Source organism: Halyomorpha halys, unplaced genomic scaffold, assembly GCF_000696795.3.
Source record: "Halyomorpha halys isolate HHAL.00 unplaced genomic scaffold, Hhal_1.1 Scaffold708.1, whole genome shotgun sequence".
Lineage (NCBI taxonomy): Eukaryota > Metazoa > Arthropoda > Insecta > Hemiptera > Pentatomidae > Halyomorpha > Halyomorpha halys.
The window spans coordinates 532,347-542,908 of record NW_027113783.1 but is presented as its reverse complement, the minus strand read 5'-3'; the positions used below and the strand labels follow the sequence as shown (position 1 = coordinate 542,908).

Below are 10,562 nucleotides of genomic sequence, written 5' to 3'. Positions count from 1 at the left end.
CTATTTTGAACAAGAGAACGCCGATTATAGCAGAATTATTTTGCTTCGAACAATGAGAAGTGATATTAGAAAAGAGATGCTTAATAAAAAACAAACTAAGATCACTGATTTTTTTCTCTAAATGAAAATTCAATATATAGTAAAACCTACATATGTATATTTATACTCACATGTATTTTTAATGTACAGAAAACGTTTGATCGTTAATAAATCTGGCATGCTACAGAGTTTTGTTTTTTAATTAACGTTCTTACCTATCACATTAAAGCAATAAAATATTGTAATTCGATTATCCGGGGTTTTCTATTATCCGTGAACACCCATGCCCATCATTACCCCGGTTAACAGGGGTTCTACTGTATATCATGTTAGTGAACATTCCTATCAACCAACTGATGACAAAAGTTCATCTGATTGTAAGTGGGGCCTCAAAATTACACAAGTACTATTATATTGTCTCGACACTGAAATATATAACATACAAGACTATTTTATTTTCTAAGAAAATATGATTCCACTATTTAATGTTGAAAGTAAAAACATCAAAAAAGCACAGACATTTTCTATAACGGTTAATGCCCACCTCAACTTGATCTTTAATAATAAAATTAATATTATTTCACATTTCCAATATTATATGTAAACATTTAATAATTAACAACCACATATACATAGATATTTTTAATCATTCCCAGTACATCTCAATATTAACAACATTCATATTTAAAAATATAAAAATTATAACTGAAATCTAAAATACTAACCTATAAAATATTGATGTCCTAATAGTCTTGATTAGACTAATGGCACCATAATTAAGAAGACTAGAGATGAAACTGGCGAGCTGCAGCTTTTTTATCTCTTGCTAGCTGTTTTGGGTGCATCCTCTTCCGATGGGAAAAGCAATTCCCCGAGGAGGCGAATGCTTTTGGGCAATAAGGGCATCTGTAAGGCCTTTCTCCAGTGTGCTGGTTTATATGAAACTGGAAAAAAAATTATGATAATTAAACTTTTATTGCTATAAAATAAATTTTTAAAATTAAGTTCAAATAAATCTTAAACCCAATACCTCCTGCTACCTTACTTTTTCCCATTGGATTTTTCAAACCCTATTTGGAGAGCTAGTATATAACTACTCCTTTGTTATTTTCAGTAGCTTTGCTAAACTTTCTTTTTTTTAATTATTCTTTTGTAAAAGTGTGGTAGTAAAAATTATAAGTAGTCACAAGTAAACTAGCCTTAAGTGGTCTAAATATTATCGGTTGTCCCTATTAGTATAATTTTTTATACAATCTTTAGGATTGATTTTAATTGTTTATATTGTGTGTGAATTGAGCAGTTTGATCATGGGGCAAATTAGTTTCGATTTTGTTTTTACTTTGTTTCAATTTAGACATTTTTATATTTTCAACCATTTTTATATGAGAAATGTATATTCATAAGTTATCATAAATATACAAACTTTCTTTAATTTTTTACCAAAAGCTTGATAATCTGATAAAATAAAAAATGCAAAGTTGAATGTTATAAACCCATTAAATGATAAGAATAAACAACAAATTTATTTATTTTAAAACTAAAACTTAAAGATATAATAATGTAAGAAAAAGAAACATGAAGCTAAAAGGACAATATTATTAATACATTAAATGAAAGTTTTACAGGTGATCAAAGATAACATAACAAAGACTGATGTCTCAGGTAGGGGGCTGATATACTTAATTTAATTTAAACTAATTTTGTAATTTGTTAATTTATTTTTTTAACAATTTTAAACATTGCTCAGGGTTAAACCTTCTTTGCCTGCTCTTCTTTAGGAATTAGAAAGTTGGTTAATTTTTAAGAAACTTGTAAGCCAACTCCTTGAGCCCTAACATACAACAACAACATGCAAGCCAACTTACAGCATTGGAAATGAGATTCTTAAGGAAAGTGTTGAGAAAAACCAGAAGGGACCGTGTAAGAAATAACAGCATTCGAGCCACATTAGGAGTGAAATCTATTATTAAGCCCTCAAAACCCCCAGTTGAAATGATATGACCATGTTCATAGGATGGGAGATGATCATAATTATAATAATTTATTTATATATAATAATCAATGAGATAGCACTGAATACTAAATATGATATAACATTGTGGGCTAGAATAGATATATTGTGATACAATAAGTAGATAAATAGATACCAAAATGTTCTTACTTTGAGGTCTTGATTCCTTTTAAAAGTCTTCTCACATAGGGAGCACTTATGAGGCCTGAGGTTGGAGTGCGTGATTTGATGAGCCCGCAAAGTACTCCTAGTTGGGTATACTCTTCCACAGACTGTACACAAGCACTGAGTGCTGTAAACACGATGTTTAGTTTCAACATGAAACCTACAACCAAGATGTTATACATCTTATATATTGAATATCACCTATAGGCAATGGTGTTCTTCAGATAGAAAATATACAATAGTCCAAAATAAAAATTTCAACAACTACCACAAGAACATGAGTGGATCATAGACTGGATGTGTGAAATCCACATCGATGGCATACTTCACAGTGGTGCTAAGAACATTTCCACTAACTATATGAAAAATAAAATGAAACGTTCTCTTTTTTAGCAAACTTAATTGAAAAGTTGTAATATTCCTAAAAGAGAGAACCTTTAATTATATTTACATAACATTAGTGCAAATGTACATAGCAACACTGTGGAATAAGCCATCGATATTTTGATTGAGTACTAAGCGAATTCATAGGATTAGTTTAAGTTTAAATTGACAATATAAGACAAAATGGTCCTGTCAAATAGGACAATAAAATATATTTTGTAGTCAATTACATGAGACTGTTGAAAAATGATTAAACAACAGAAAATAACAGTTGGGCAAAAGGTGGAGGTTTTCTTTATATTCAAATACAAGTTTCTAAGGTTAAGATCTTTATTGTAATTCATTCTTTTTAGCCTTGAAAAAAAATCAGCAATGGGGCCTCAGTTTTTTACTTTTTTTTTTTTAATTTAGTTATGAACACCACTTTCTCCTTTATTAATTACTACAGTCATCTATTCAATATATAAGATTGAAAAAACAAAAATGGATGTTTAAGAAAGATATTTGCAGTCCTTAAATTCAATAACAGAAGCAAGGCAAAGTTATTAACTTAAAAACAGGTCATATAGAACAGTGAAACATCACAAATTATAATATATATAAAATAAAATATCTTTATTGGCTATTCTCAAAATCTTTCATTCATGTTAACTTGTTCCTTCATTCATGTTAACTTGTTCCTCAATTTGCTTATTTTACCACATCTATTAACCCTAATCAGTTATATAAAATTTTACTAATTTATTAACTTATCAGTAATTAAATTTAGAGCTCCTTACACTCTTGAAATAATTAAAAGTAAAATAACTAATAAAAATCTCTGATGTATCCAATTACACGACTTCCCAAACCACTTTGGATGCTAAGTCCAACATAAAAATTGTTAGTTATGTCTTCACTAATATAAATCCGAAATTAAGGTTTGGGAATAATTAAAGATGGTCCAGGTTGCAGTAAAAAAAAAAACATGAAAAACAGAACCATCTCCAAATTAATTGTTAAGATAGATCAAAAATATGATTGTGTAACTGGACTGTTAAACAGGCCAAATGCACACTTATTTTTGTGCTTACTACTTTCTATTTGGAGTTATTTTAATAATTTAACAACATGTTTACCTATTTATATGAGGAGATGGTGGTTGGGGTGTGGTCAGAGAAGTTTCTTAACTTATTTGTGTTATTCTCTGACCACACCCCGAACCATCTTCTCTTCATATATATTACCCACGGTCAACTATCTTCTCATCATTATTTACCTATTTAGATTGAGATCTGATGAAGCAAGAATTTTTCTCATTGATAAATGACCCCAGAGATGATTCTTGAGGCTGAGATCTGAGTTAAACCCTCTTGGACAAACTGTGCACTGATAAGGTTTTCCTTCAATTAACGGAGCACTGGCATTATCTTCTCTAAAATAAAATATAATTAATCATGTAACAGAGTGCCTGCTTTGATATATTATAATAATCAAAATAAACTAACTCAGAATTAGATTCAGATCGTGATGAGCTGTCAGGTTCTGGAGAGTTTTTCTCAAATTCTTCATCTTCTTGATCTGCTAAAAACAACATTGGGTCCACGGTAACTTCAAGTTCTGTCACATCAGGTTCATTTTTCTCCTAAAAAAAAAAAAAAAAAAAAGAAATATTTGTCCATATCGATCATGAGTAGAACAGGGACACATATAAAAAATTGGACTAATACCCATTACTGGCAACAGAGTAATACTTAAAACAATTTTAATGTTTAAACCCAATATTGAGAATATTACAAACATGTCTTCATACACTAAATAACTTTAAAATTCAATTATAATAATCAACCTTCTGAAGAGCTTTTCTTTTTTATCAAAGATTAACCTTAAGTGTCTACCGATATTTCACCATTACCATTTTAATGATTTGTTCATTATTGGGCCTAATGATTTTGCCTGAAATATGTCAATTATCTGGGTCCAATAATATCACTATATCTGAGTTAAGGTCCAGCCAATGGGAGTGGTCACTAAATTCCTTAATCTGTCACCAACTGTTTTTTACATATTCTACAGTGTTCGGCCTTATAATGGATCTTTTAATAAAAAACTAAGAGACAAAATTACCCATTAATAGGTTTATCAATATATACTTCAACTTGATTTAGAATTTATTTTGTATCACCAACTCTATCAAAATATTATTTACAATAACCAGTATTTCTTATGAAGTAGAATTAAAAGCATGAATTAGATTTTGTAAAGCTACTTGTTGGTTGTAGACCACTCTTTCAAAAATATTTTTCTGTCAACATTAAAATTCTCTAAATATATCAGACTTTTTTCCTTCAATAATTCATCTTCTGAATAAGGCACATTCCCTTACCTTTGACACTTTTTCTTAAAATCCCATAAAACTGATAAATTAAACCAATTTTTGTCAATCGCTTCAATACTCCTAAATCTTATCAACTAAAAAATAAAAAATAAATCACTAAACCTAATTATTAAATTAATTTATGATTTATTAAATATTTTATTTTGTTCAAGGTACGTTTTGGATACAAGGGAACGTTCTTCAAGTTTTCACTAATAACTACAAAACTAAGGATTTTATGAAGACAAACATTCTATACAAAATTAAAGTAATCCAAATTTCTTACAAAATTCTTTTATTAAATTGTGCACAGTAAAAATAGCCATTAAAATTTATCAATCTTTCTAAATTAACTAATATAAACGTAAAGAAGTCAAAAAGTGTAAAACACATAAGCATGTAAGAACCTAATAAAATTGCTATATTGAAGAGTCAGAATTAAAGAGAAAAAAATAGATGTCTTGGTATATAAGGTACAGTTCATAAAAATGTCAAAGATATGATCTCCTGACCACATATATTTTTATCAAGGAAAATTTTCAGGATTACGAAACAGAAATCTTTGCTACAAGGGGTAAACAATCACTTACTACATAGTCTAAAGTTTTTCCAAAAAAAAAAGTTAAGAAATGACACGACAAATTCGGAAACCAATGAAAATAAAACTTGTGAAACTGTTTTAGATACCTCTATTTATAGATTATATATCTCTATTAATCTATAAATTGCAATCTTTGATAACCAGAAAAGCTAACAAGGACAAAAACGGGAAATGAATAATAAGTATTTTATATCACTGAGGTACAAGTAATAGTAAAGTAATACATAATAGCAAAATTAAATTGCTGTAACCCACTCATACTGTTGGAAAGAGGAATGGCCAAGTTGCATTCCTGTCTCCAAGGAGAGGGAATCTCTCCTGTCCAGAATATGCTCTAAAGATTTCAAGATTGGATTTTGAACTGCAAACCTGATAATATTTAATTTTATTGTACCAAGTTTCGTCATTTATTATACAGATATACATTTTTTCTAATATGAATAAAAATACCAAGAGCAGTGATTTTTGGTAAGTTTAATTTTTAATCAATTAAATTTTATCTTCAAGAGTAAAGTCATACAAATCGTAAAAGGATTTTCAAACTATTTTGTTTCATATTTAAATAACTATGTTCATTGGCATATCTGTGGGTCATGGAAATTTCCGTAGCTTCATTTATTTAATCAATGGCTATAAGCAATTGATAACTGCATGGCAATGCACCCTACTTCCAAGGTCGAGGTTCTGGGAATCCTATAGATTGTCATTATGGGACTTATATTAAATCTTTTTAGAGAAATATTGTATGTAATGATTTTATATTTATAATTTTGTGATTGGACTCAAATATTCAATTCCTATTTTTATATCAAGATTACCATTATTAATATCAGTTATATTCTTAATTAATTGGCAAAGAATTGAACACTTATTTTCATTGTATACTTCTATTCTGTATTATGCATATTTATCTGTTTGGATATGTATCCAATTGTTTTAGTCATACAAGTATACAGTAGCAGGCCTGAAGGATAAGCTCGAGCTGACTATAGGTTGGTTTAATATTTCTAAACATTAGTGATTGAGTAAAACTTTAGTGTCCTATAGGTATACAGAAACCTATATAATAAATAACATATGATCAGTATCTCATGGCAACATTGGCACTTAAGAGGCTATCAGTGGAATAAGAGTGAGCCAGTGCGGATAGATGTTGACAGGCATGTTTTTAAAAAACAGTTTGGGACAGGAATATGAAACAGTGCATAATGAAAATTGTCCAATAGAGCAGTTTCTAAAAATCCTGTAGAAAACATAATTCCAATATATTTAACTATAATATATAACATGATGGTGTTAAATATATAAATACAATACATAACTTTATAGAGTAACAAAGAAGCATTTTTAACAAAATTTTAATAGTTTTAAAAATTATAGTTTGTCATATTGTCGCATTCAAATCTGGTCAGAGGAGTTTAGGTTGCAATTTATTTCAATATTTTTAATATGAAACACTAGTAAATTTTGCTTTAGTTTAGCTGCTTAAAATATTTTATTTTGTGTAATTTCTTGGCCTATTTCATTAATAACAACTTTTTATATGTTATTTTGTCAATTCAATATTTCAAGTTTGAATATTTAGTATTTAAATTTTATAGACTGGATCAATGCATCATTATTAATATTGAAAGATTATAATTTGTTGTTACTATTCGGCTTTATTTCACTTTATCTTTGGTTTTAATGATATTTAAATGTACTTTTTGATCAAATTCTTTGGTTGTTTTCTTACTAAATTTTAGCATCATCTGATGGTCAGTTTTGGTAAATTTAATTTTAAATCTCCACTGCCGCCACATAGAAAGACTACTTGGATTCAACATGGAAGAAATCTAAGTGTATTAATAATACTCTTTATAATAAAACAAAAAGTTAGTTCTTTGGATCAAGAGATTTTTAGCCTACGATATAATCAATGTACAAGGCTGGGACATTATAAGTTCCTCTACCATTGCAAGGAAAGTAATGAAGGTGCAGTGCATTAAAAACTGGTGATTCTAAAGATAACCTAGCCTGAAGGAACAATTTCAAAGACTCCACTGACAATAACTGAACTCCATTGATCCATTTTTTTCAGAGATTTATACTTTATTTTGATTTTACCATTGGCTTACATTAAAAAGGAGTATAGAGGAAAAATAAATAATCAATACCTAATAACTATAAAATCTGTTGCATAGCACTTAAATTAAAAAGAAACTAATAAACGAACTGGTCTATAGCCAGATGTCTTATTTCCTTATTATAATTTAAATTAGTTGTCTCTTATAGACATGACAGTTCTTAGTACTACTCAATGACTCTAGTCATAATCATGGCCTCCATTCTTAACAATAAAATTGAAAATGATTTAAGTTTTGCAAGGGTCACGCCATAACTCCTATACTTAAACTGGGCTAATATATTTTCTCAGGGTTTCTTCTCTTCAAGACACTTCAATTTCAGATATTAATAAAAAATATTATCATTGAATACTACATTAAAAGTTAGAATGAGTAAATTGAGAAAAAATATATGAACATTTTGTACTATTACATAACATTTGTAGTAAATAAAGTTTAAAGTTTAATGTAGTTTAAAGTCAATAAACAGATTAATGTAAATAAAAAGAATTAATAGAATCATATAGTGTTTCCATAATATCAAGAACATTAAATAATTTAATCCCCCTCCCAAAAGAAAATATAAAATAATAGTAGACAATTTAAGCATATTAGGAAGTTCACTAAAAATTTATCTTTCCTTTTAATTAATATTAATATTTTCATCACAATCAATATTAAAAAAAAAAAAGCAAAATTATAAGTTATTGATATCAATACTTTGGTAACATTGTTTAAACAAATGATATAAATTTTAACTATACTTTATTTATTGAACAACAATGTGCATTATAACTATTACGATAACACTGCAAGAAAACTGGATTATGAGGTTCATGAAAGTTGGAATTCTAGCAACACTGCATCACTCCAAGAAATTCACACATGATTTCACACTGACAATTAAATTAAAAGGGAAAAATGAAATTATTTTATCATGATTCCATTAAGGTTAAATGAACTATGATATTTAAAACTACTAATAGAATATATATGTATATATAATTGACCGTAAAAATTGATGTATAGGAAGATGGTCAGGGTTGTGGTCAAAGGAGAAACAAAAATAGTTCACAACTATTTATTTTCGGACGTTTCGCCCCACTTTGTAGGGCTCACAGTCACAACAGTCACTGTTCACCCGTTTGCTTTGAACAGCCCTGATGAGGCCCTACAAAGTGGGGCGAAACGTCGGAAAATAAATAGTTGTAAACTATTTTTGTTTTTCCTTTGACCGCAACCCTGTCCATCTTCCTATACATACTAATAGAATAATATCACCAAAAGATACACATTCTCAATAAGCTCATCTTAGACAAATCTAATCAACACTTATTACTGAATATAAGATAATAACAAATATCAGCCAAACAATATCTTATAAAATTATAAATTATGTATTCATAAGACACAAAAAGATTAAAATCAAATGACACCAATACTCTCAAACCACTGCTCGAGGTAATATATAATAAAAATCTATGTGCCTTAAAGTTCATGATACAAAAAAGTATTCCTTACCTTGGTGAGGATTGAATGCAACAGACTGCCTTTTGCCGAATCGTCTGTACCCTCGTCCTCAGGTGGAGAAGGGGGTGACTCTCCAGAACCCATCATTTCTACTAACTTAATTTGCGTGAGGGCTGCCATTCTTGCAAACTCATGAATACTGTCTAATTTACTAGTACACATCGCACAAACTGTTTTTGGAAGAATATCTTCTTCGGATACCTGATGTCAAAAACAACTTTAGTGTTCTAGATGATAACAGATATATGGGCTATGTAATTAAATGTTTAACAAAAAGGCACAAAGTGTAGAAATATTTATTGAGTAATTTGATTAAATTAGTATAAAAATCTAACTTTAAACAAACTTCATTTCAGAATTATGTACCATTAATGATCCAAAACCTTATTTAAAATCATTTAACTTAAATTTGTAAATCCTTACTATCACAACAAAAATAATATAATCATGATAGGCTTAATTAAGAGGGTAAAGTAGTAAAAACACATTCATACAAACAGTTTTAATATAAACAAACATATTTCAATTTCTTGAAATAATAACTCTCTTTAATAATCACTGCCAAAATAAAAAATAAATAAAATCAATTTAGTAAATAAATTAAAAAAATATTCTAAATATTTACAATAACTTAAAATGTCAAAAACTCACTGTAATATAGAGGAATTTTTTTATCTTTTCTTCTAATTCTATTTCTTTTCCTTCCTTACTAAATATAGAGATGCCTTCAGATTTGTTGGTACATATCCTACACAAAGTTTCAAAAACTACATTCCCTTCCATACTTACGAAATTGTTTATAACATAATAAAAACAACCCCTTTTGAAGGGTAACAGAAACACTTAAAGGCTACATTGACCTGATCAGCTGTTTGTGGCGGGAACAAGAGGATTTGAAAAATTTTTAAGTGCTGGGGGTAATATGTAGGTATTACATTTAATGAAATAATGAATTCAACATTCAGTTCAAATATAAAAACTATTTTGTTTTTTACTTTATAAAGGATTTTAATTTAGAAAAATATAACTGAAAGTACATTTTTAAAAATACTTAAACGTGATCAAGAAGAATTTCTTCAGCACTAATTTTTTTTCTCTTAAATCAGTGGCTAAAAGGTCCCAAGCACTAATTTTATCCCTTACCAGGATGTAGTCCCGAAAACCCATGTAAAAAATGGCCATAATTTGAAGGGAATTCATAAAGTAATTTTCGAATCTTTATAGTATTAAAATTTTAAAAAATGAGTCTGCCAAAGGGATCATACTACCTGAAAAAATTATGATTTCGTGTCTGCCAGCTTATGATTGCTACCTACGGCTGGCAGAAACAAATTAAAAATCGCGATTTTATTATCCAAAAAAGTACATAAA

General features: G+C 28.6%; 1 protein-coding gene across 4 annotated transcripts in view; it reads right to left on the bottom strand.

Annotated features, from left to right (window-relative positions):
- The window catches only part of LOC106685534 (zinc finger protein Paris), a 16,359-nt gene extending 6,316 nt beyond the window's left edge, over nucleotides 1-10,043 (bottom strand). For 2 of the 4 annotated variants that reach the window (XR_001343863.2, XR_001343864.2), the window contains exons 1-6: nucleotides 9,843-10,043; nucleotides 9,183-9,392; nucleotides 4,087-4,223; nucleotides 3,858-4,013; nucleotides 2,201-2,375; nucleotides 765-983 (exon numbers count right to left, since the gene is read on the bottom strand). Coding sequence is in view for 1 of the 4 variants with exons in the window: in XM_014428274.3 (XP_014283760.1) it covers nucleotides 825-983; nucleotides 2,201-2,375; nucleotides 3,858-4,013; nucleotides 4,087-4,223; nucleotides 9,183-9,392; nucleotides 9,843-9,974 (969 nt within the window). In the remaining 3 variants the exon portion in view is untranslated. Of the gene's footprint in view, nucleotides 1-16; nucleotides 984-2,200; nucleotides 2,376-3,857; nucleotides 4,014-4,086; nucleotides 4,224-9,182; nucleotides 9,393-9,842 lie in introns of those variants that run through there. The other 2 variants (XR_001343865.2, XM_014428274.3) reach the window with 2 other exon arrangements.
- Nucleotides 10,044-10,562: the final 519 nt, after the last annotated feature.